General features: G+C 47.0%; 1 protein-coding gene across 2 annotated transcripts in view; it reads left to right on the top strand.

Annotated features, from left to right (window-relative positions):
* The first annotated feature begins 3,597 nt into the window (after positions 1-3,597).
* Positions 3,598-26,033, top strand: part of MYO1D (myosin ID) — a 163,838-nt gene continuing 141,402 nt past the window's right edge. For both annotated transcript variants that reach the window (XM_075722696.1, XM_075722698.1), the window contains exon 1: positions 3,598-3,692. In XM_075722696.1, coding sequence (XP_075578811.1) covers positions 3,598-3,692 — 95 coding nt within the window. The remainder of the gene's footprint in view (positions 3,693-26,033) is intronic.

Raw genomic sequence — 26,033 nt, 5'->3', positions numbered from 1 at the left:
CCAGGGATGCCGGTAGCACATCTGAAAAATTTCCAAGGGCTATCGAAGTATTGCAGTAATTTCCAGTTGGTGCCCATCTTGCATGAAGTCCCCACAGAGGTGCAGCAGCTGAGCTGCTTTGGCCTCAGGTGCATTCACACTGGGTCACATTTTGGCTCTCTAGAGCCCAGGTGAGCTGGCGGTTTTCAGGCAGGAAAAGACAACCTTGATAACATCTGCTCTCCTGACCTGCCCTGGCCAGGAACCTCCCCTGGTGATTTCTACTAGCAGCTCCTCTGCTCCAGCTGCTTTCTTCTAGGGAGCTGGAAATGGCTCTAGGCTCAGTTTTACTTCTAGGCGGGAGCGATCATCCACACAGTTACTGGAGGGGTTAAAGTTAAACAGCAATGCTGCAGAAGAGTGCCTCCATATGTCAACATCACACCGGCTGCAGCCTGCAAGACACCAGAAACTCCTCAGCAGCAGCCAGGGATCCAGATACATAAATAAAGCAGAAGAGAAGAAGGAGAGCAAGTGGTTTGGGCCATCTGCAGGGACAAGAAGCAGTAAGCGAATGTTCAGCTCGGTTTTTCCTCGCTGTAATACAAGAGAAACACCCTGACAGGGGATGATGAAGCTGTGAACCAGATGGTATCACAGGGGTGTGGAACCCTCCTCCATTGAGCTCTTGGGGCAGGTTGAATAGATCTGGGCCAGGAATGCTGTAGGTAGGCAGCATTGCCTGGGGCTGTGGGACAGCCTGGGTGTTTTCTCCAGGTCACCTGCAGCTCTTCTACAAGAGCTGGGACTCTCCTATAGGAGTTGTCCCCGGATCCATGAATTGGAGCAAGCAGTACTCAACCAAGAGTCAGGACTGCCAGAACAAGGGTTGGGGACGCCAAAGCCTCTCAGCATGGCGATGGCGATGAGGCAGTGCATCACATGCAGCGGAGACAGCAGTCAGGGCATCAAAACTCAACCTTCCCCTGGGCAGCAGCTCCTGAACCCTCAGTCCTTGGGCAGGACTTGCTCCTTGAAGGCAACGGTTATCCTGATATTTGCTATGGAAACAGCCATTGGTAGGCGACAGCCCGTCATGCTACACGGGTCTAGATACGCACAGGAGAATGGAGAGAGCAAATGGCTTGGGGACACGGCCAGAGCTACCACCAGCCCTAACCACGAGCTGCTTTACACCAGTGACACCCGCTACCGTGTCTGCCACCCCCCGGTCCAGCAAGTCCCCCCGGACGCTGGCAGCGGTCCGGCAGCCGCAGGGGGTGGCTCAGAGGCAGGCGGACCTCTCACATCTCCCACTGCAAAGCCGCTTGAAGAGGCATTGCACAACCTTCAGCTCACGCCAGCAGTGTGAGGTGACGAGGGCCAGATCCCTCTGGAGGGATCCGGCCCTTTTCCAGCCTCCTGCCCATGCTCCTGGGAGAAGCTCAAAGGCTGGGGAGGCTGCTGCAGGGAGGTTGCTCCAGTACGGCCAGAAGCTGGCGGCACTTGGCCGGGACTGGGAACCCCTACACAGGAAGGCGGGTGGCCGGGCACTGCCAGGCACCCCGGCAATCCCCGTGGCTGGGTTTGAAGCTGCGGGAGGGGGCCGGAGAACCTGGAGACATCCCTGCGCGCAGGGGGGACCGGCTCGTGAAGCGGCTCCACGGAGAGCCTGGAAACAGGTCACGCCATGCCACCACCTAACACAGCATCACCCGGGGATGCTGCTGCTCTCCAAGCTTGGCATTTCCCCAGGACTTGGAATAACGACCGCCTCTCCTCCTCTCCCCTTTCCTGGCCAAATCTGGTACGAAGAGGCACCCAGCTGCCCCACAGCTCCCAGGCAGCCTGGGCTGTCAGAGCAAAGTGGGGTCTCGGGCCGGGCAGCGCCCTTTGGGCGCTGGGGACCGTTCGCCCGCTGGCAGAGCCGTTCTGCAAATATTTATGGAGGCAGATGTGTGCAAGCACCCTCCCTCCCGCGCCCCTTCTCGGGGCACGCGGGTAACCGGGCACATGGTGGTCCGAGCTCACCTGCTGCTCTCGCTGCTGGCAGCTCCAGCCCAGGTAGGAGATCTGTTAAACAATGCTAATAAATACTTTATTTACCAAAACCACATTAAAAATACTCTTAAGACTGTCCTGTCTCGCCAGGTCCCTTCAGTAGCTGCTCACAGCTTGAGGATCCCGGAGGAGGCTTGGAGAGCTCACGCAGCAGCACCAGCTTCATGGCCAGCAGGACCTCCCGGTAGCCGAGGTGGCTTCTTCTGCCACAGCGGGCCAGCCGGGCGGCCTCCAGCGCCACGTCCCCGAGCAGCCGGGGGCTGCCGAGCCAGGCAAGGGCGGCAGCCGCCAGGCAGGAGGCTCCAGCGGACCACATCTGCGGGGAGAGAACCACCCGAGCATCACGGCTCGAGGAGCTGCCCGCCGGCACTGCGGGGAGAGAACCACCCGAGCATCACGGCTCGAGGAGCTGCCCGCCGGCACTGCGGGGAGAGAACCACCCGAGCATCACGGCTCGAGGAGCTGCCCGCCGGCACGGCTCGGGCAGAGCTCCCCGGCCCCGTCCACCATGCCTTCATTTTAAGTGGAAACCTTCCCGATTCAGGTAACACGCCAGCGTGCAGGCTTGGAGACGCGGATGACCAAGCGGAGCTTGGAAAGCAGGTGGTGCAGCCCAGCGCAGTCGGGTCTTACCTGGTTCAGGAGCTTGTGGATGCGGGTGGAATAAGCCACCTTCTTCTTCTGCCTGCGGGGACAGAGGCAGAGGAGGCTCTGCCGGGCACACCCGGCCGCTGCCTTCTTCCTCGGGAGGGCGGGGGGTCTGGGCTCCATCGCCACTGCCCACGCCTGATTTAACACCCGCTTGTCACGGCCCTGACGCCTCTGCTGAGGGAGAGCGGAGCGGGAGCCCTGGCAGCAGGACGCTGCCTTCGCTTTCCTGGGGCATTTGCAGGTATTTAATTAGCATCGTACAAATTAGGCACTTGCAACATCACCAAAAAAAAAAATTCAGCATGGTGCATGAAACAAGACAAGAAAACATCCCCCTGCGGAGCTGAACACGCCAGAAAAGCAAACCAGAAATAGGGTATTTTAGGGTATTTCTTTTTTTTTTTTTTTTTTTTTTACCCCCCCAGCTCACCTCCAAGGGCTCCCACCAGCCCCGTCCACCCCGAGGAGCAGGCAGGGAGCCGGGAGCCGCTGCCTATAACCGGGGGGGGTGTGTGTGTCATTGCTTTCAGCTGGGGGCTGCAGCCCATCGGGACCCACCGGGCTGCGGGGATGGGGTCAAGGTCAAGGTCAAGGTCAAGGACAGGGGTGCCCGCGCCGCCTCGCACCCCCCCCCCACCCCGCGCCGCCCAGGGGCTGTACGCGCCTCTCCCCGCCAGAGGGCGCGCTCGCTCCCCCTCCCGCGCTCGGCGAGGGGCGGGGCCGGCGGAGGCTGCGGTCCTCGAGGTGGGCCGGCAGGGGGCGCCCGCCTCGCGGCCCGCCGGGCCCCGCCTCACCTGCGGTGAGGCGGGGCCCGGCGGGGCGCGAGGCGGTGCGCGAGGCGGGCGGCCCCCCCCCCCCGCCCCGGGGAGCGGCGGGGCAGCGCGAGCCTCAACCGTCGCCGCCGCCATGGCGGAGCAGGAGAGCCTGGAGTTCGGCAAAGCGGACTTTGTGTTGATGGACGCCGTCACCATGCCCGAGTTCATGGCCAACCTCCGCTTGCGGTGAGCGCTGCGGCGGGCGGGGGGGGAACGGGCCGGTGTGAGGAGCGGGGAGGCCGGTGGAAACACCCCCCCCACCCCCGCCGCCTTCCCGCCGCTGCCTCAGGGGGGGTGTGAGGGGTTGTGAGGCCTCGTCCTCCCGCTTACTCCGTGCCCCCCGGTTTGGCTGCCGGCCGTGGGGAGGGGGTGCGGTGCCGGTTGAGTGAGCTGAACCGGCCGTGAGGGAGGTGAGCGGGCCGTGAGGGAGGTGAGCGGGCCGTGAGGGAGCTGAGCCGGCCGTGAGGGAGCTGAGCCGGCCGTGAGGGAGGTGAGCCGGCCGTGAGGGAGCTGAGCCGGCCCTGAGGGAGCTGAGCCGGCCCTGAGGGAGCTGAGCCGGCCGTGAGGGAGCTGAGCCGGCCCTGAGGGAGCTGAGCCGGCCGTGAGGGAGCTGAGCCGGCCCTGAGGGAGCTGAGCCGGCCCTGAGGGAGCTGAGCCGGCCCTGAGGGAGCTGAGCCGGCCCTGAGGGAGCTGAGCCGGCCCTGAGGGAGCTGAGCCGGCCCTGAGGGAGCTGAGCCGGCCCTGAGGGAGCTGAGCCGGCCCTGAGGGAGCTGAGCCGGCCCTGAGGGAGCTGAGCCGGCCCTGAGGGAGCTGAGCCGGCCCTGAGGGAGCTGAGCCGGCCCTGAGGGAGCTGAGCCGGCCCTGAGGGAGCTGAGCCGGCCCTGAGGGAGCTGAGCCGGCCCTGAGGGAGCTGAGCCGGCCCTGAGGGAGCTGAGCCGGCCCTGAGGGAGCTGAGCCGGCCCTGAGGGAGCTGAGCCGGCCCTGAGGGAGCTGAGCCGGCCCTGAGGGACCTGTGGCGGGCAGCCCGCCCCCCCCAGCCCGCCTGGCCACGGGCCCTGCCTGCCCGCCCTGCTGCGAGGCGCCCCGGGCGGTGTGGCAAAGCCGGCGCAAAATCGGGGAATTTTCTATGAAATGGGGACGCTGGGGAGAGCCAGGTGAGCGTGAGGGTGCCCAGGGTGCAGGCGGGGAGCACCGAGCCCTGCCTTTGGGTCTGTGGGGGCTTTCCATCACCCTTTTGGAAAACCTCCCTCTTCTCCCGCTCATCAGATCCCATCTGCCTCCGTCTCCCACCTCGTACGCCTCCCCTCTCGCCTATGCTGACATCTGTGCAAAGTTGAGATGGAAAAAAACTAGCAATAAAAGTCACCAAGTCCAAGGTTGCTCCAGCCCCGTAGGAGCGTTACAGCCGTTCACCGGTGCAGCCTCGCTGCGTTAATATTTCCTGATCTTTATGGTTTTATTTCCCTTCTAGACGCAGTGGGCTTCGGGAAGATCTGCGTTTTCATCCCCGTTTCCTCTGTGAAGTACAGCTAAATCCTGAGCAGCACTGATAGAGAGGACAGCCGGTGGGGACCCTAAGTCTGTGGCTGCCTTTCACTTTCCATTATAAAAGATTCATGCGAGCTCTTCCTGATAAACTCTTATGCCCCTGCTTGTGCAAGGATTTGTAATTACCAAAGGGAAGCCTTTGGGATAAAAATGTGACTTGTTGGCTGCCCCCCCGCCCCCAGTTTTGCTCAGGCTTTAAAGAACATTCCTCTCCTGCCACTTGCATTCTGGAGAAGATGGTCGAAATCAGTAACTTGTCAGGCCCGTGCAGTTTTTGGACGCACCTGAGAGTGGCTCTGGCAATAGCCAAGAGAAGAGAGGTGGGCTAAGCGTCCTCAGCTGGCATGAAACTACTGAGGAAGGAGAAAATTAAGCTCTTTCAGGAAACTGTGATGTCTCCTCTGGATGAAATCTGTAGATTTTGAGGTCTGGCTGCATCAGCCGCTGAGTGCTCGGGAATCTTTGTGCTACACAACTGGCTACGGGGGTGTACCCGTCTTCTCTGGTGCTGCGAGGTCAGGGCTCAGATCCTGGCAGTGCGAGATATAATAACAACCAGCATATTTTATATTATTTTCTGTTTTATATTTTGGATTTCTGTTTGGGTAGGGAGGGCGTTTGTGTTTAAGTACTATGACAAACATAATGTGAACAGCTGAGCTTTGAACATGAGGAAATGTCAGGTTTAAATAAATTCTGTGGTGCCTCTAAAAGCTTAAATTTGTTTCTCATTTGTGCACGCCGTGACACGCTAATTGTATTACAAAGGGCTTGCGAACAAAGTCATTGTAATTAGCAGGAAACCTGCATGTAACAGTGTGTTCTTGGGGTTTTTATTCTTTGGTTAACGTGTACTAGAAATCTAAATGAAATATTGGAAACTGATTGCTAGATAACTTAAAAAATCAGCATAGCATGTTTGTTGCATTTAGGAATCTATTTAATGGAGAGGTGCCTTGCACTGGTGGACTCTGCTAATTTTGGATGAAAGAGGATGAGTAGAACAAGCTAGCAATTCTGGATCCTTACAATGGATGTGCAGTTTGATTCCCGCCCCGTCCTATTACATGCTGATCGCACCTAAGGATGTCATCTGGACAACCCTGCTGTGTCTAATACACCATCAGGTGTCCCTTTAACTGCAATACCTTGGTCACTGGTACTCGAAACCAGGCTTTTCCTCGTGACGCCGGTTCAAACTCTGGTTTCTTTTGCATGAGAACACGTGCGTTACTTTGGCCGCAATCTGCAGTTTGCAGGCAGAGTTCTGCCTGCACTTCAAGGTTGTCTTGTGTCTGTGCTGTGGGCCGAAAATCTTTTGTTAAAAAAAAAAAATAATTAGTACTGATAATTTTTCTAACCTTGGTACTATCATCCCCTGACTTTAGGCTTGTCTGCACTGGAACGTTTGGGAAAGCTAATTGGAATTTACCAGAAGTGTGGCTTTTCAGTAAAATTGCTAAACTCTGCTAAGCCCTGATTGATGCTGCCGGTAGAGCTGTGGCCCCAGCCTGCTGACCCAGCTTTGCTGCTGGTGTTTTTACATTTGCTTCTCTTATTTTTACTGCTTTGGAGACTGTAATTAACTCTTGAAGCTGATGCATTTTAAATTGTGTCAAACCCAAATTACACCGGAGATTCTGACCTGTTCAAGGGTTGATTATGTCACCCTGTGTTTTGTCACGTTGCGTAGATGGCACGAGTCACGTTTGTGCTCATCACGCACAGAACAGAATGGAGAAATTGTTGCTTCTCTGTCATTAACTTCAAGTGGTGGGTTTGTTAGGTTTACACTTGGATGGGCTCCACCCTATTCCATAAATCCAGCTTTCTGCCAGAGCTATTTTTGTTCGGGGTCACTGGCTGACCCAAGACGGGTTGTGCTGGATTTAGTTCCCAAGTGAGCCCAGATGTGGGTGGAATAGAAATCATACCAGTTTCAGTGCATGTAAGGATATTTCCCCAAGGATGTCTCTAGTGGGAAAAAGAGAAATGGTGAAGTTGCACTTTTAATTACTTCAATATTTGAATTTAGTGGTGTTGACATGAGCTGGATTAGCGTGGCCGGTTTGTTTGTCGATGTGAGTACCGCCTGGGTAGGTGGATGGACACAATGTGAGTTTACTGCCTCATTTCCCAGTCCCTGCGCTTCATGCCCTGTTGTTTGTAGGTTTGTGTAGTGATTCGGCAAGGATATCATAATGTTAGTATTTTTTCATGGTCATGTCTTACAACTACTTAATAAACTGGCCATTTCATGTGGACGCTCAAGCAGTCACTGTGTGTTACACATTAATTGTAAATAAGTCATCTGGTCCTTGAATTCCTTAGTTCTGAGTGGGCTTCGCACCAGTGTCTGGTTGTGATTCTTAGTCATCAGAATAATTAAAAAAAAAAAAAACCAACCCAGTATTAATGGAAGAGTTAGTGTGGACTCAGTAGCTAGCTTTGTTTCTTTATAGAAAACCTTCAAAGCTTTAACAGATAATTGCTCGTTAAGTGCTCCTAAGTATGAATGATTATAACAGCGTATTTGAGCAGTTTGCACTTGAGCATTCCCTTTAATCGGTTCCCTGTTGACCTTTGCGGGCAGGTTGATTACTGCAGTAGAAGCTGGCATTTCAATTCCTATCAGAGGACATAAGATTAATTGAAAGACTCCTTAAAACAGGGAATCTTTTTAATGTCAAACAGCTCTCGGGTCCTCTCACTGGCATTCAAGGGCTAGGGTTTAGCTGCACTCTGAGTGTTACCCACCTGTGATCTAAGGGAGAACATCCTGCCCCGCACTTGTTCAAACACTTTAATTTCAGTGGGTGGTTTTGACTTAACATGACTGTGACTTTTCCACAGCAGGTGGAGCGAGACAGCGCTTGCGGAAAGGGAACAGTGGTCTCGCAGGAATTGCAAACGTTTTGCAGAAATTGTGGCGTAGATGAAACTTGCGGTGTGAACTTCTGAGTGAAACGCAAAACTGTACATCACCTCATTTTCCATCACACCGTAATGAAAATTTCAGGTGATAAAAGTTATCATTTTTAATTTACTTCCTTGTAAGGAAGAGGGTAAGAAGGTTATTTTTCACAAGTATGAAATATTCTGGTTCATATATGGTTTCTTGTATTATCCTGCAAAGACCGCTCATTGTACTGTCCTGTATAACTAGCATTTATCTTGATAAACAAATCAAAACTTGGAGCTTTAAAAATGGCATCTACGGCATGCAAAGGGGCAGCTTGATTTCTTGAATTATCTCTTCTGCAGTCTTAGTGATAACTTCAGGAATAACTTCAGACTAGCTTCTCCTCACAAGGTCTCGAATGCTTTGCAGGACAGTAAGACGTGATCCCTGCCATGCCGGGTGGTGAGATGATGTGGGGGCCCCACTGTGGATAAACCCAACGCCTCTTAATCAACTGTAAGTGGAAAGCCACGTTGAAATGCAGGAAGAAAGTAGATTATATATTGCAGCAGCAGGGCAGCGTTTGGGGTAGTCCCGTATGAGCCGTGCACTCAAGGTCTTTCTGTTCTCACATCTAATTCATGAGCAGGTGCTACTTGACTCATCTTTTCCTGATTTCTAGCGAGTTGCTCATTTTTCGTAAGCATTGTGCAAATCTCCTCCTGGGAACGTAATAGTTCTTTGTCACAGTTATTAAAGAATTCAAGGATGCATGAAAGGAAGACTGTGAAAGCACATGGTAAGGTGTAATGGTCGTAAAATGAATTTTGGGTTGTTTTCCTCTTTTTTTTTTTTTTAACTAGTTCCAGCACGAAACCTGATGTGGAAGGCTATACTTGCTGCTCAGATAGCTCCTGGTCATCCCAGCCTGCCTGAGCCCGAGGATGGGGTGCGAAGAACTACAGTTTAATAGTCCTTGTAGTTGTCTTCCTGGACACATTGTGTTTCCTGACCTCTTAGAGCAACGCTTAATAAAAACACAGCTCTGCATTTAGTTAAAACTATGCAAAAGTGTGTTTTCTGCTGTTTCTCTACTATGTCTTACAGTGCAAACCCCAGCATTTCCAAAGCCTTAATGTAAGGCAAACATTCTAAATTCATATTTATTACAGATACTTTTGAAAGACAGATAATATTTGTTATGATTAATTATACTTTTGGTATCAAGAATCTGTAGAGAAAATCTGGTTCTCCTCTGAGAATTTTAGAATCATAGAATCATGGAATCGTTTAGGTTGGAAAAGACCTTTAAGATCATCCAGTCCAACCATTAACCTACACTACCAAGTCTACTCTAAGCCAATCAAGGGTAGACCAGACTGAACCATGTCCCAAAGTGCCACATCTACCTGTTTTTTGAACACTTCCAGGGATGGTGACTCCCCCACCTCTCTGGGCAGCCTGTTCCAATGCTTGACAACCCTTTCCGTGAAGAAATTTTTCCTAATTTCCAACCTAAACCTCCCCTGGCACAGTAAGTGTTTGCTGCTGAGGCAAGTGTTTGCTGTGCGTGTGGCGTAGGTTGTAGCAAACTGAAACAGGGAAATGAAGGGATTTTCTTGAGACAGTTGTGTGTAGGCTATATGCTTCAGCCTCTCTCAAACAACCCCATTTTTTTCTTCCGGATGATGTAGTGGGTTGAGTCTGTAGTATCTGTCAGTCTTAAAAATTATCTCGTTTGTGTTCTGAACGACTCTGGTGTGAATAGCTGCTAGCCTCTTGGGTTTGCAGCACTCTCCTGTGGAGGCAGTTTTGGATACAAGCAGCTGGTACCGAAAATGTATAGACTTCATAATTGCCCGAGTGACCTGAAAAGAAGCTATAATGAAGTTGTTTAGCAGCCCCTCTAAGTAGGTGATATGAAAGGGCAGGGTCTTTTGTGTAAGTACAGAGATGTTCGCTCATCCTACAGTTCTGAAAGGCCAAACTCTTGTTCTGCAATTTAGTGTCCTCTAGATCTGCAGAGTGGGTTGTATTCCTTTTATCTGTCCTCGACAGGTCTGGCAAAACATGCCCGAGTTCTGGGGTTGACCAAGCCCTTTAATTTGTTCCCCTCTTCAGAGAACCAGAGTCCCCATAAATACATTAAGAACAGTTCTTTCTCAGCAGGGATGTGGATCATTGATAGCATTTGATTTTTCATCTGTATAGCACCCTTTCTGCTCTTCCGTTGACTTGATCTTACTTAAAGTGTTGGAGCGCAGGGGTGCTGTCTATATTGTATTGATGTTTTTACACCAGCTTTCTTTCGAGTGCCATCTTAAACATTCATATTTTTGGTTGAAGTTGTGGTGGGAGAGGTTTGGCTTCACGCTAGGTAGTAAAGTATCTTTAATGCTGGCAGAGGAAATATTATGTGAACGCTTGGTTTCATTCGTGCTTTTGGTAATGAATATTCATGCTTAATAAACAAGCTTTTCATGCCTTTAAGCCATTTTAATTTCCTCATTTTAAATAGATATAAATATTTGAATTGTTCATGTGGTGTTGAATTAAAAAGCTGCTGGGAAGAGTCTGCTTTCCTCCCGGAGAGGGGTGCCTGCCGCCGCGGATGCTGCAGGACGCTCCTCGCTGCTGCTCGGACGGTCAGCAGTTAAGTCTCGTCAGCTCTTCTTGGCTTCTTCAGATTTGCTCAGCTTGCAGAGAGCTGTCTTGTGTCAGAATTTGGAATGAATGGAATGAAAATTCCCCTTAGTCCATCAAAATTTGACTTACGAGCTTGGACAGGGTCCAGCTTGATCTTCATAGATAGAAGAGGCCATCGATCTCACTTAAAAAGCAAATCCTAGCTACACAAGTGGCAAAAGGGAGGATCAAGGCCAGCTTTCCGATTTCTGTGGGGACTTACCGTTCAGCTTACGGAAACCGATAGCTGCTGCAGGTGGGCTCTGTGTTTCCTGACAGCGTTCGTATGAATGAAGCATTGAATGAGATGACGTCCCGCGTGGAATTTGTTTTGCCTCCATATGTGCTGAATTTATATAGTTTCACTGAATCTTCTTCTTTTGCACATCTGTCCTCCCCTGACTTATGAATACCTTCTTTTCTCAGAGTAAAATTTTACAGTAGTCTTTTTATAGCAGTGCGGGTGAGGTAGTGTTTAATAATTTTAACACATGGGTGTTGAATAATATATGAGGTCAGATTTATGAATGAGATTAGTCTTTCAGGGTACCTTACAGTTTTAAATTCTCACGCTGGTAATGCTGTGCACCAGACCTGCTGGTCCTGGCTTGCCAGCTGATGCCGAGCTGCGTTTATGGTACTTGTCAGAGCACAGATAACAAAATTTAATTGTAGGTAGCTAGCTAGCAGCAAGCTGGGGAGGGACATTCATGTCACATGGCATCAGATGTGAAGAGAAAGCCCTACAGAATCAGTTTTGTAACCAGAACTATTGTCAACTAGCTCAATAGGAGACGCTCCTTATTGCATCTTTTCTTAATAAATTATTTTTTTCTACTATTTACGCAAAGGATATCTACAAAAAGTCAGCTGCTGATTTAGGAATTCCCCAGCAGCCTTTTTGCTTTCATCCTTGCCTCTTCTCTGCAATTATTTTGTAGATTCTGATGCGTCCTGAAGATCCTCAGAGTGGGCAGTGCATCTGTTTGTGATGCTGTAAAGTAGGATCCTGTTCTTGTTTTTCACTACCACGTGTTTGAGATGGCTTGTATAACCTGCATCACCTTAACTGAAGTTATCATCACCTTCTGAATTTCACTAGCTAAAGGTTGGCTTTAAGATCTGCCAAATCCTTATAGTAAATATTAGCTAATATTTCCAATGAGTCTCGTGGTGTCCTTTAGTCAAGAGTCCTTTGTATTGACTTCTGCTCAAAAATCTACCTCTTTAGATGGTTTTACTGATCTACCACTCCACCAACCCTTACATTCCTTTTGGGCTGAGCAAGCTTTTACACGACCTGAGCACTTCCCCTTTAGTCATGCTTGCTCAAATTCCTTTTATAGATGCAGATCTCGCTAGATATTTGACTGTTACATCATCACGTCTTTCTCAGTCCCTGGGTCATGATTGCATCTTTCTATGGAATGAAGAGATTCTGGGAGGGGGGAGGAGAAAGCAGATGTCTGAACACATGTTTGCCTGTGGCCTGTGAGTGTGAAATAAGGGAGCTGTGTGTGCCTTTGTAGCAAATGCTCGTTTCCAGTTCTCAGAAGCAGAAACCCAATTTCTGGAAGAAGATTTCTGTTCCTTTCAGGGCTTTTCGATTAGATCCCGTGCCCTCATGTACTGATGTTTCTGTCTCTGTTAAACAGGCGAGGAGGGGAAGTAAGTTTTCATTGTGGTGTTTTCAAATGCTAAGAGAGCGGCTTGGCTATGAGGCTGTTGTGTCTTCGGGAGTGAAAAGGGGCATTAGATAGATTTAACCTGTTGAAAAGACTTTCTTCTTCAAATCTAAACTATTAAACTGTTCTTCAGATAACCTCTATCTTTTGCTAGGAATGAGGCTTTTCCTCATTCCCCGAATTTGTTTCAGCTAGTGTTCTTCTGACCTGGCCTGCGCAGGGGCAGCGGACCAGTTCTCTTTGTGAGTCATGGTTTAGATCGACAACAGGTAACAGTGTCAGAGCCCACCATGAGAAGCTGAGGCAGGAGGAGGGGGAGTATCATGTAAAGACCTTTTAAATAAAACAGCTGTTAACGAGAAGCTGGAGGACCCATCCCCGTCATCATAGATGGTTTTGCAGTGCTCTGCTCCTTCTTAGGCTCATCAGTAGAAGTGTGACTCGTGCTGGGGCATAACAAGTCTGTTCCTGCTTTAACTCTTGGCGGTGATGGTTCTTTCCATTCTGCGCCCCCCCCCCCCCCCCCCCCCCCAAAAAAAAAAAATCAAAGTATTTATCTGTGCAAACACTGAATTTGCTCCCTGAACAGTGCTGGAATATTTGTGTGTCTCACCAGTATTGTGTTCTGCCCTACCTGTCTGCTGAAGCATTTTGCAGCACACGTTGCTGTGATGTTGCTAGCCATCCCTTCTTGATTTAGAAGTTGGCAGTGGTCTGCCCGGTTGCTGCTGTTTGCCTGCTTTGACCTGCCAGCCTTGAGATACATGAAACTTCAGAGAACTGTTAGTGTGTGACTGTTGGGCTGGTCTGATCCGGAGCATTCTTCCCAGAAAAATGTGCCACTGGGTGAAAAGACGGCATGAAACCAGTTACGTGCTCCCCAGACAGATGCATACCTGCCGTGATGTCGTTTCTCATCATTGGATGTTTCTTGCTGCGCTCCAGGGTGTCAGCTGTTGACTCTCACCATCCCTCTGAGAAGTGCTGTCCCACCGGACCCTTCCTTTCTCCTTGCTGACTTCCTGGCTATATTTTTATAATTGTAGTATCCTCTTGGTCATCCTTGGTGACCTCTCTCTCTCCCCCCCTTGCCTTTAGTGCCTTCTTTATACAGATGGACCCCTCTGTCCAACTTTGCCCCTTGCTGAAGTGTCTGTTCACGTGCCTTCAGCTCTCCCAACGGCGGAGATGCCTTCTCCGATCTCGGTGGGATCTTTTCAGCCTTGCCCAGTGAGGCAGCTGGAGTTCCCTTAGGCTGGAGCGAGTGAGCTCTCCTGGACAGCACTTCGGTTGTTCTGCCTGCACTATCTGACTCGGTGCTTTCTAGGCCTTTGCATTCCAAGTCAAATCTTGTTATTTCCCCCATAGTGTGTCAGACCCCAGTCTGAGCTATGCGCAGAGCTAAATCTCTTGCCTAGAGTCACCTTCGCACTGATTTTTGTGCTCACTCCTTGTCTTATGCCTTGGCAAGCCCCCCTTTCCCACACGTGCGTGTTCAAAGTGTATCTACAGAGATTGTTTTTGCTTTCTGTTTTATCTGCTTCACCTATCTCTTTGCCTCTTTCCTGTTCTGACCTCGGAAACACAGTTTATCTCCTTCCAATGTTTATCAGTTTCTCCCACAGCACTGATCTGTTAACGTGTCTGTCTGAGAACTTTCTGACGAGCATTCATGTCCTTTTCCCTCAGTTGTTCCTTTTGGCATGGAAGAAACGCTACATAAATTTAAACAAAGACACTGTCTCCTCCTTAAATGTCTAATTTATGAAGCCTACACAAACTTTGTCATGGTAGGAGGTTTGGTATGCTCTAACTGCTGATTATCACGTTGATCTGTTCAAGCGGTTTCCTGGTTCCACACTGGATCCATGCCTGGGGGAGTTCATGTGCTCTTGGGTTTGGACAGAGCCTGACCCGATGCTATCCTATCTGAGGTTGTTCAGGTAGAGAATAATTTGCTGATAGTATCGTGATCTGTTCCCACTTAAGGTTTATGTAACTTAATTTGGGAAGTCTGAAGGCTTGCTACATCTTCCTGGGAAATAAAATTTGGATAAGATTTGTGGCAGGACTCTGTGCAATATGTGGTATACGATGTGCTGCAAGAGGTGAATGTTTAGTTTAGGGTAGTGTGTCTAACTCCATCGCCAAACATTTTACGTTTGTATTTTTGTGCTTGCCCCTGTACACATGCAATCTTGCATGCTTTATTTAGATCGAGCCAACTTAAGCAGTGTTTCACTGGAACTTCTGACAGCCTTTGAATAAGCCGCCTTGTTACGGGGCTCCCGATGAAAAGGTTTTCAGTCGCGTTCTGAGGTAGAGCACGTATACATTGCTACCCCTCAAATGAATTATACTTTGGGGCACCAGCTGAAACTTTCTGAAAAGGTTTGATTTTAATATCTGGCTTCCATTATAAGCATCAGACTGGTCAGTGCCTTCATCATTGTGCTGCGTTTTATTTATGGTACCCAGGACAAACTTGCAGTAGGGAAACTAAAGGAGGCTTGAGCAATTTACTGCGTCGTTCTGTCCAGGAAGCAAAACAGCCAAGGAGTAATGAGAACCCGTATTTTAACAGCTTACTGGATGGCAGCAAAGGCTGTCTCACGATGAATAGCGAAGAAAAACAAAAAATTCTCTTTTCCCACTGTATGAACAGCACGGCTTTCTTTCGGGAGAGCTCTTCTATGGTATATTGAGGTGGTAAAATCTGGCGTGTCAGCCTGCAAAAACTCGGGTGGTTGTAAAAGCCTCCACATCACGGTTATCAAGAGCACAATGAAGCTTTCATGTGGCTAGACGTCTTTTAGATGTTTACAGTAAAACTTTTGCTTTTATTCATATTGCTAAACTTCAACTGAATAGGTTATTTTGTTTACAAGAATGAATGATAATGTAAGTTTCACCTTCAAAGGAAAAATCCAGCTACGGTTGTTTGAAGGCCTCTCTTCCCATGCACTGTTCATAAAGAAACTGGATATCAAGTTTATAAACTTCCGAGGCTAGAAATAGTGCCTTCTACTTCTTAATACCAGCTTATTTGGCGTTTTGTTCCTTCTTGATCTTGGGTGTGAAGACCAGGGGAACAAATGAAAGAAGACTCAAAGAGCTGGAAGTACAATTTAGGCCTCCAGCAAAATCCCAGAATCCCAGACCCTGAACACCGGGAGTCTTTAAGTGAACTTGCTTAGAAAAATTGTTGCCCCTGCATTCTGCAGAGAATGTACTCTCTTTTGTTTGCTTCTCAAAATATCGGAAAGATGCTGTGCTGCTTTTCCTTTTGCTTGCAGGAACATAAGTACCCCAGTATTCTTTTAGAGCTGGATGTAAACAGCTCCTTGGAACAGTAGCTATTAAACTTTGTTGAAAAGTGCTTAGCAATGACAAAAAAATGTTATTTCCGAAAGGATTTCTGTAGCACTGAGGAGTTTTTTTTGCAAATGAAAGTCCAAATTTACCACAAAAATGTCCCTGTAACCTCTTATAATTCAAAACATATTACTTGCTTTTCAAAAGCACAGGCAAATTACCAGGGAGACTTTCTAAAATAAGACCAAGGGTTAGATGTATAACTTTGTGGACACTGCTGCTTGATAATAAAGTGTTTCCTTTTTTGAGTTTCATCTGTGTCGCAGTAAGAAAGTACTTTTGCTTTATGTGGCTTATGTACTGACCCCTTTTAGGTGAAGAGAACACTAACGACGTTTGTGTATGCCTGCAGGCATCGGTATATAAAAATATTTGTTTCCCTATTTTTCCTAGTAAATGTAGCATTTATGTCTCTAGCAAAACAAACAATAGAAATCTTGTCTTTGTTTGTTCTTAACTTGTTTTTTGGGCCGTAGTGCATCCTGGCTTTCAAGGATGCAGACATTCCTAAGCTAGACATCTCCAGTCTCTGGCAGCTAATTCTCTGCATCTTTATTAGTTATACTGAACTTAAACCCCTTTGAGGAAATGCCAAGAAAAAGTAGATACCTGTAAACCTTTTTGAACCTGGTATAAAACTATACAAGCTGGACTTGATAGGAAACTGAAGGCAAGTTGAAGAATTCTGAAATAATTGGGAATATTTTGCGTAATTTTTCTGATCGGTTGATAGAAAACGTGTTTTCCATTAAGGGCTTACATTTTTGGAGACTTAAAGGGGGGCTGCTTATTGTCAAAATGAGTCTTGTTTTTAACCAAAACTTTTTGGCTGCCTTCTTTCTTTTTAGGTACTGTCAGTCCATTCCTGCGGGTAGTGGAGGGGTGGCTGGTGCCAGCCGGTCACCCCGAATGCCTGAAGCGATGGGTGTTGTGGGGTTTGGATGCTGAGTGCTCCTGCCCTGAGGAGCAGAGGAGTGCTAGACTTCCAGCTGGTAGGCAGAAGTATGAGAGCCAGGAAAGCGTGATGGTGGACACCCATCTTTTAAAGGATGCTATGTGTATCATCCCCCATCAGGCAGGAAACAGGTAGCAATGTAAATCTCAGTGTTTTCATTTACTTAAAGAATTCCTGCTTTTCTGTTGGGTTTCTGGATCTTTGATCCTCTCATCAAGGAGCCAAGGTGGCACCTGCTGCTCGCTGTACGAAGGAACAATTGAAGCAGCTGGCTTAGAGCGGATAGATCTTCACTGTTTCTGTGACTTCTCTGAGGTGATGACATTGTTTTGGGGCTCTGGTGACACACCACAGGCCATGATTAACTTCAGAGGCCAGTCCAGATTTGTTGCTACTGAATTTGGGGAGAAGGCTCTAGTCGATCTTGGTCTCCTCCTGGGAGTGTTTTTCCATAGTTGATTCATAAACCGGCTATTCAGCTGTTTTGCTGAGAGGCTATTTACTAAAGTTAATGAGTAGACCCTGTAGACAGCTCAGATCTGATAGACAGATTCGGGTAATTTCACTTGTTTTATTGTACAAACTAGCTTGGGAGCAGTAAAGAGGTGTAGCAAACATTGGAGTTGAGTCATAGAAGCTGCTGAATTGGGTCATAATCTTTTAAAATGTTGAACTCCATCTGATACGACATTTTAACCTTCTGCCTTTCCTGTATTGTCCTTGTATCTCGAAAAATTTAACATAAGTTAAATACAGTAAACTTAGTGAGTTTGGAAGACATCTTGTAGCGCCATGACTAAATTAACGGAAAAATTTGCTAGGGTTACATTTACTAATATACATTATTAAACCAAAATAAATTGCAGGACGGAACAGATTAGCAGGTTCTTACAGAAAGACTGGCTTGGTCAGTAGGTGTGGTTTATGTTGTATTAGGGATGTGGGAAGACTTTGGAGAGCTCAAACATTTAAGTAGTCAGGATGAGTATTGTGGGTTATTTTTATCAAGACACTTTTGCTGCCTTTTTGAAGGCTCCTCCATACGTGTACGTCAGTTACGTGTCAGAAATCTTGTTCTAATAGTAATTCCCACACCACTTTCACACCTTTGTGCAGTGCCAAAGTATTTTTCACCTTAAGTGCCAAATTCTTGTCTCTCTTGATGAGCATGTAAGCCCCATAGCCGCTCTGGGAAAGCTTTCAGGGGGAAAAAAACCTCAACCCTCTAACCTTTCATATGTAGATGTATTGGCTTGTCTTAGCCCCAGACAGTTTAAGATAAATGAGCAGCCTCTGTTTATCTTAATGAGGCATTTGATGTAGAAGCTAATAGCACTAATGGCCAGATCCCAAGTAATTTGCTGTGTAACAGTGTGTAGAAAAATTGCACAATTGTGCCCACCCATCTGGTCATCACTGGGTGTCCACGCGGAGAGTGGGAGTCTTTGATACTCTCATTTTATCATTCTCTGAGTAATAGAGTGCAATGGATATTTTGCAAACTAAAAATTCCTATCGCTGAAGGCAGCAATTCCTTTGTAGTTTTGACCTGCGTTTTGGTACTCTTTGTACACCCCAGTGCTATGAGTGCCAAATAGTCCCCCTTTTTTTTAGTGTGGGGTGGAAATAACATGAAAAAACATCCTATCCTATATCATGTACAAACCGTCCGTCTGTCAGTAAGGACACTCACTGTTACTGCTGAGTGACAAACTCAACCAGTCACAGATTTTGTTTTCTGCTTTCTGACATTTAAGCCTTTGGGATATGCTGTGGTTGCTTCCAAACTTTTCTTTACAGTGATGAAAGCTAAAAACTTTATTAAAGAGTGAAGACAGTTGTATTCATTTTACTCTAGGAGGATGTATTTAAAAAAAACCCAATAGTTACCATGACACCCATGAAATAAATTGCAAGTGCCAGTTGTGAATATTATTTCTCAGCCTGTAATCTTGCCTCGTGTTTACCTCCCTGCTCAGTGCTGCTGTCACTGCTAGCGACCCCTTGGGTTGTCCGGTATTAACTTGTATTAACTTGTCCTGCCGTAGAGTTTTCGCACCGAGGATTTTGCCTTTGAAATTGCATCTTTCACTCAGAGTGGGAGAGTGGAGTAGTTTTCAGTCTCACAGAAATTTTGTGTGAATACAGAGAAGGTATCAGCAACAGAAGGATTTTGTGGAGCGCACAGTGTCAGAATTCACTTTCACAGGAACTCTGATGTGGTGCAAGAACGGAGGGCTTTCGGTGGGGATGTCCCTGCCCTTAGGTGCTTTCAGGTGCTGGCGCTAATGCCTGGGAACTGATTTGGCTGGAAAAAGGATCTGTTGCTTCTCTGCTCAGCATCCCCAGGAGCCTTCCAGGGTGGGAACCGGTGGCACAAGGCGATGCTGGGGGTCCTGGGACTCCTGCTCACTTGGGGTGCCAGACCTCCTTCCTCCCGTACCCCCTCCTCAGCACTCGATTCCCACCGCCTGCTCACGGACAGCCCTGCCCCAGCCTGCCCCATCAGAGAGCTCATACATGTCCAGTGAAACACTCTTTTCTGAGCATACTTGTGTTAAGTTTTTCTTTCTGGCATAGTTACCTTACGTGTCAGTCTTCAGAAACGTTCTTAAGGGCCCTGCTGTTTGGCCAGCACTTGACCCTCTGGAAGCCACAGAAGCGTTGCTGGTGCTACCCTGGTGCAAAGTCTTTGCTTTGCTGTTACATTCTGTAATTATGCACGCTATGAATCATTTTCTGGTGCTTCTGGATCCCACTGCAGTGTTTGCCACGCTTTTGCTTTTGGATTTCACATTTGCAGAGTGTAACTAGCCATTCTTTATGTAGCTTGGATTTTTCTTGCTAGATTTGCCTTGAGTTACATCATAGAAAAGAAGCTGAAATAATAAATCACCTTCCTATTAAGTAGATAGCATCTACTTGTCTTGGTTTGATTTGCTTTCTTACCGAGTGTATTTTGGGATCTCATGAAAACTTATTTATTAGATCATACTTGTGAAGATAGTATAGGAGATTGTTCCTCTTATTCCAAATATAACCATCCTGTGATCTTAATGTTTTAAAATTGTCCAGCCGGCAATTGCCTGACAAATTTAGCCAACACCAGTGTTAACGTGTAGGTGGCTTTTTTTTGTTACGCACTTAATTCCTTCTGTCCTACCTACAGATACGGTTGTGCTAGGAGAGCAGTTCTGGATTTCCTCCAGAGCTGACTTGTATTTGCCAGATCCACATACAGCAAAAATAGGATGTGATGTTACAATGTGCATTATTTAGGCTACTTAATACCTTGTCCAGTAGTCACTGAACTTTAACTGGTAGCCTTTATCTGTGAGCTTGCTTTTTCTTCCCCCGTTTGTCTACCTAAAGACAAACAAAACCCCCAGGTGAAGTTGGAGTGTGTCTCCATTAATGTTTTTGCTACCAACCTGGCCTCCCATCTGCCTTGGTTTTGTAACTGGGAGTGGAACTTGCCCAAGGTCATCTTTCAGAAAGCAATAACATGTTATTCCTGCCATTGACGCTACCTCTTGGCTGGTTTTTGTAGACCTCGGACTCCTGCTTGCAGCAGCCTGTGGGAGTATTGGTGGTTAATTAGCGTGAGCCACACCAGTCCCGGTTTTTAATTTCCTAGATAGTCCCTGGGTAATCTCCATTTCAATGATAGTTTCGCTGTTGCAAAACTACAGCTGAAGCAGGGACCCAGTTTTGTATTGGTGAACTGCCGTGTAGCTGCATTTCTCAGGGGCTGTGCAGGTCTCGGAGCTCATTGGGATGGGGCATGAGAGAACTGGGGGAAACCACTTTTAATCTGGAAACTGTGCTGTGCAGATTCCCCAGAGAGCAAGCAGCTGGTCTGATCAGGCACAGAAAAGCCCTCCAGGTACTACCATTGTGATCTCTTCCCAGAGCATCATCTGCTGAAACATCCAGAAGGAGGGTAAAGTTCCTAATGCTTTATCCAAAGCAAGATCTTCCTGCCAGAAAATTTATCACCAACAGCAGTGCCTGCAGTTGCGTCTTGTGTAGCAGTTCTCAAATGCTGGTGTGATGAACTTGAGTGCACAACTGCAACAGAAGTCAAAAAGATTTGTAGTTTCAGGTTTTTTGTCTGCTCAAGACACTCTTTCCCATTCTTTTCCGTTCCCCAGCATTTTGTTGCTAACACCTTTGTCCTCTGGCCTGTCTTGTCCTTTATAAACGGTTTGTTTGGAGCCAGGAGCAGTCCTCTTCGCTGTATGTGTACCAGACAGGTGTTAAAGAACTGCCTTGGAAACTGATGAGAAGGTTAAATGGGAGGCAGTTGTCTCCACTTACGGAGTGGAGCTAAACGCTAGGGCCTGAATAAAGCGTGAGCTATATATTTCCAGGATGAAATGAGCCTTGTTAGGGTGCTTCTTTTGGGGTTCCATAATTGACAGAATTACTTCCTAATATTTACAGATACCACTTCCTAAAAGGAGATTGTTATCAATGCTTTAGTGCTCCCTCGGGGCTTCAACAACAGGGTAGGAAACCTAAAGGGGTTCATTCTTCTCAATTTGAAATTCCTTCTGTCAAAAGGGGACCAACTCTGGATAGGGGAATGTTTTTAGCAGGATCCTGTCTGCTCAGTGGTGGTCCGGCTTCCCTGGATTCAGGTTGGTTGTGTCACGGGGAGGGATGGTGCTTTTCAGCCCCGTGATTATTGGATACGCTCCACCCGCGAAAGCTCCCACTCCTTTTGCTGCTCTTGCCTTCGTGGCTGGCACCGACTGACGTTACACCAGAGCGTCGGCACGGCCTGCAGTTGCATAACGTACTGCAGCAGGCTAACCGGCTTTAGCAAAACAGTCGTCTTGGACAGATGTTGCAGTGAAGCAATGATTAATTGGGGAAAAATTTTAACAACCTTAAATGGCAGTAAATTTATTTTGGCAGGTGGAGACTGAGAAAGTCATTGCTGCCATGGAGTGTTACTCTGAAGAGTTAGAATCACATTTTATCTGCCATAACGCTTTCTCATGCTGTCTCTTGTCTCAGACTTTTACCGGAGCGAGAGCTTCAGTACTGAAATCTCCTTTTGCCAGATACCTTCTACCATGTTTACCATCCATGTGAGAACGTGGAATGACATTTTTTCAGACCCTCACTAAGCATCAGAAGTACCATTGCTTCCTTCTTAAGTATGTGCATTGCATTCTCTATGGATAAGGAATAAAATAGCCTTCTGACTTGCCATAGTAACAGCTGTAGCTTTATTCTAAAGTTTGTCTTTTCAAGACATATGAACTGGCATTGCAAATAACTCTGAAAATCTTCTGTGAGATTGTATGGGATAAAGTGATGTATCAGCTTGCCAGACTGAATTTTTTGAATATTCTTGTAATACTTTTTCACTTTCAGGAAGATTAACTGGGTTTATCAGAGAGATTTCTTTAATAGTGTTCTGGATTAAGGTTTGAGCTTTTTAGATTTAGTGAGACAGTAACACACGTTTAAAAGATCCTTGAGAAGCGAGTGATAAGGATGAATTGATTACTACGATAATTTTAGCAACATTTGAGACAAATTATTTTTGATTGAAAAGCTCCAAGTTGTCAGCAGCTCTACTGTTGTATTTTTATTTTGACCAGGAATTTAGTTTTGACTACAGGAGTAGGTTGCTGGTATCTCTCTTTTTTTTTTTTAATCTGTCCTTGTCGGCCAACAAGAGTTATTATTGGTGCATCCATAAATTTCATGGAAGTTTGTTTATTTTAGTTAGGTTTAGAAAGCACTTACCTGAACCTAAATTTTATATGCTCTAGAAAACTGTCAGCCTCTCTCCCTCAGATTGTAATGGTTAGGTAGGAGGACTAAAAATGACTGTTGAATGTTTATATAATGTTGTTACTACCCGAGATGCAAGATGTATGCAACCTGCGGTCACAGTGACAGCGCTATTTTTGGTTATGGCGTTGTCCCGTGTTCTTAATTCTTCCTTTAACCAGCAGAAGTGGTGACATGTATGCTGTTTTCTTACCGATGCTGTACTGAAAGTAAATGTAGTCAGTGGATGGGGAACAGACACTGAAGACCATGTGTTAGAGTAAGTGTTTTCCTTGTAAAAAAATAATAGCATCTATTTCATACAGTCAATCTTTCTGCAAACAGATGAGTTGTTAGTCTGGCAGGATGTAATTCCGTTTTCCTTAGTTTGGTTTCCTTTTGGCTCGTGTGTGCTTAAGCTCGTCACTAGTCTTGTGCTGAATTGATGCTGACTCTAAGGTACTTCTTTGAGTAATTCAAGGGAAGGTTATTTGTGAAAAGATGGTGATTTGCTTTTTATCTATAGTAAATGCAGGCTATCAAGAGAACTTAAAAATACTAGAAGGGTAGGCCCATCTGTACATAGTTTTCAAAGTCACATTTTATGGCTGCACATGACAGTTGTAGTTCCTAGTGCAAAGAACCAGTTGGTGGACGCTTTTATTTGTTTTTTTTTAATAAGGTATTAAGGCATATCATACATCTGAAACAGCTGAGAGATTGGTATGGCTTACAGAGTTTATTAAGTTTACTTAAAATCTTAAAGCAACTCTAATTTAAGGCATGTTGATTTCTTCAGAAAGCTTTTGTTAGTTTGGATAGAGGCCATATTATGTAAGATACAATTATTTGGCATCAAAGTAGTGATTTTAACAAGGAAACAGTTTAAAGCTCGATGTGGTCTCTGTTGCGGCAGTAACATTCAAGTGTCGGTGCATACAGGAGTAAGAGACAGGTGAGGCATGTTTATAAAGGCACAGTTTCCTTATTTACTGTTTCACAATAGCTGTGTCTCATTTCCCTCCAGTTACCTTGCTGACTGGTGACTATCCTGAGTGCCAACAGTCAAGCAAATGAGAAAACAATCAGAAAAGCCTTCTGTTTTCATGTTATCCAAAGTGCTTTGAGGCTTGCAACTCCCGTGGTGTCTTGTTCTTGTGGAAGAACTCCAAGAGGTGCCACACGGTCGGCGTTGTGCAGCCCAAGAGGAATATTTTGTGTGCCTTCACCCAGGACGGAATGGGGTCAAGCCTGCCATCAGAGGAGCAAGAGGTCTAGTGCTGCTGGCTCAGTAGCCACAGCTGAGGTGTCTTTAAATCCTTTTTCCTGACACTGAAAAGAATTGTTAAGAACCTCCTTAAATTCCCTTTAACCAGCTACTTCATTTTCCTTGGTTTTTTTTCTTTGCCCTAAATGGAGTCAACGCAGTCTGGAATAATGTGTGTGGAATCGACGGGCCATTTTTTGTTGCATACAGTTTTCCTGTGAGATGACCTTTAAGCCTCGTGTTAGTTGCATTGCCATTTAGGGAATCCTTAAACCATTTGATATTATTGGGGAGGGAGGCTTAGATAGAAATAGAATGTTAGTTTGCTGATAGTAAATTGCCTTCTTGTGTGTCATCCAAAACTGTACACAGAAAATACTATAAACGGGACTGCTTTCAGAGAGGTGACAGCAGAGATGGCAGCAGAAGCAGCTCTAGGGGTGAGAAGGTCCGTGGGGCAGAGCGGGGACGTACCGAGCACAGCGGCGGGCGGCTGCCAAGGGCTAGTGCCCTGCTCACGGCCTGCTCAGCAGCAGCAGGAGAGAAGAGAAAAGGTCTGGCGCTGAAAATGTCCCGTGATCCCTGAAATATGCTGGAGACGCAGGATTTCTCAAGATCCTGGACACATTTTAAGTTTTGGAGAAACTGTGCCTCAGTGCAGCACCAGGGAAGGTTCTGGAGAGCAGCTCCTCATTGGGTCATTCTTGACCCCTTCCTTGCACATTCAAATTCTGGGAAAGCAAAGCTGGATGAGAACTAGATTGTATCAGGAGCAGCCAAGGCCGTGCCTGTGCTCATGAATGCGTCCATTAGTGTCTAATCCTGGTTTGGAAACTTACTTCCTTTTCTTCCTCTTAACTCACTTTATGATTTGTACGAACTGTTTAGATGATGTTTCACTACTCCGTTGAACGTAAACTTTGGTTTCCTCTGAGTTCTGCGGTGTTCGTGTGCATGTTGGTGAACAGGGATTGAAGGGGGTCCTGGGGCTCAGTTGCTGCTCTCTTTGTAGCCATGGGCATCTGCGTAAGAGGCAGCTCGTCTCACCCAGCCCCTCCTGCTCCGGCTGTGCGCCTTCCCTCCCTGGCCCAGGAGAGCGTGGCAGGAGCAATCGTGGACAATGCTCTGGCACTAAGATCCCTCTGTCCCAAGAAGTAAGGACAGTCGGGTATTCCAGTTCGATACTGGAATTAGGACGAGAGTTAGGACCAGAGGAAATGGGCTCAAGCTGCGCCAGGGGAGGTTTAGGTTGGAAATTAGGAAAAATTTCTTTATGGAAAGGGTGGTCAAGAATTGGAACAGGCTGCCCAGAGAGGTGGTGGAGTCCCCATCCCTGGAAGTGTTCAAAAAACGGGCAGAGGTGGCACTTGGGGACATGGTTCAGTCTAGTCTACCCTTGATTGGCTTAGAGTAGACTTGGTAGTGTAGGTTAATGGTTGGACTGGATGATCTTAAAGGTCTTTTCCAACCTAAACGATTCTATGATTCTATGATACCTGCGTGAAAGTTTCACTGAGCTTTGCAGCCCTAAGAGAAAGTAGAGAATGTTACCAGTAGGGAATGTTATCAGCAGTGGAGGAATTAACTTGCTAAAAGTGTTTTTTTTCCTGTTTAAAGCTTTTATGGTAATCTGTCTGCAAGGTGGCATCAAGTGTCATCTTGGGAAAGGTCAGATTAGTATTATATGGTCAAAATACTTGTTGTATATTTGCTACAGGTTTATCAGGCACTGAAGGTTTGAACCAAGTCAATGAGTTGCTGACAGACCAGCTGCACAAGCCTTGGACAAACTGGCCGAGGGGTTGATTTTCAAAGTTATGCCCCCTTTACTCAAGGTGCCAGCCTGGCAGAGACTTCCTTTGCTACGCAGCAAGGTACAGGTCTTTCTGCTGGAGGGTTTTGTGGCCCACAGGTCACTGGAACTGCTTTACAACTATTTTTATTGTATTCGTTTCCTTCGGATCTATACAGGATGCTTGTTCTTTTAACGTCCTACTTTTTATTATGATTATAGATTGTGAGTGCCAGCTGTGAAGGAGGCAATGCCTGTAATTGCAATTCTGCCTGGGAGTGCCTGGCAGCATGTGTCCTTCTATAATGTCAGACTTTTTTATTTGAAACAGACTTTTGTTTGGAAGCCTTGCTGAATAATCTGTCGATAGCTGAAATAATACCTTGATCCTAGAGTAAGTGGTGCTGCCAGAAATCCCGTTTGCTTGTCTGGCTAGGTCCACGGTCGCAGCTAATAAACTGTCTTTGCTCACGCTGCAGCTCATTTTGCTCCTGAATTGCCCTTTCTGCTATAGATCTGCGCACG

This window comes from Pelecanus crispus, chromosome 18, assembly GCF_030463565.1.
Source record: "Pelecanus crispus isolate bPelCri1 chromosome 18, bPelCri1.pri, whole genome shotgun sequence".
NCBI classification, from domain to species: Eukaryota; Metazoa; Chordata; class Aves; order Pelecaniformes; family Pelecanidae; genus Pelecanus; species Pelecanus crispus.
The sequence above is the reverse complement of the archived record's forward strand: the minus strand, read 5'-3'. Positions and strand labels throughout refer to the sequence as shown.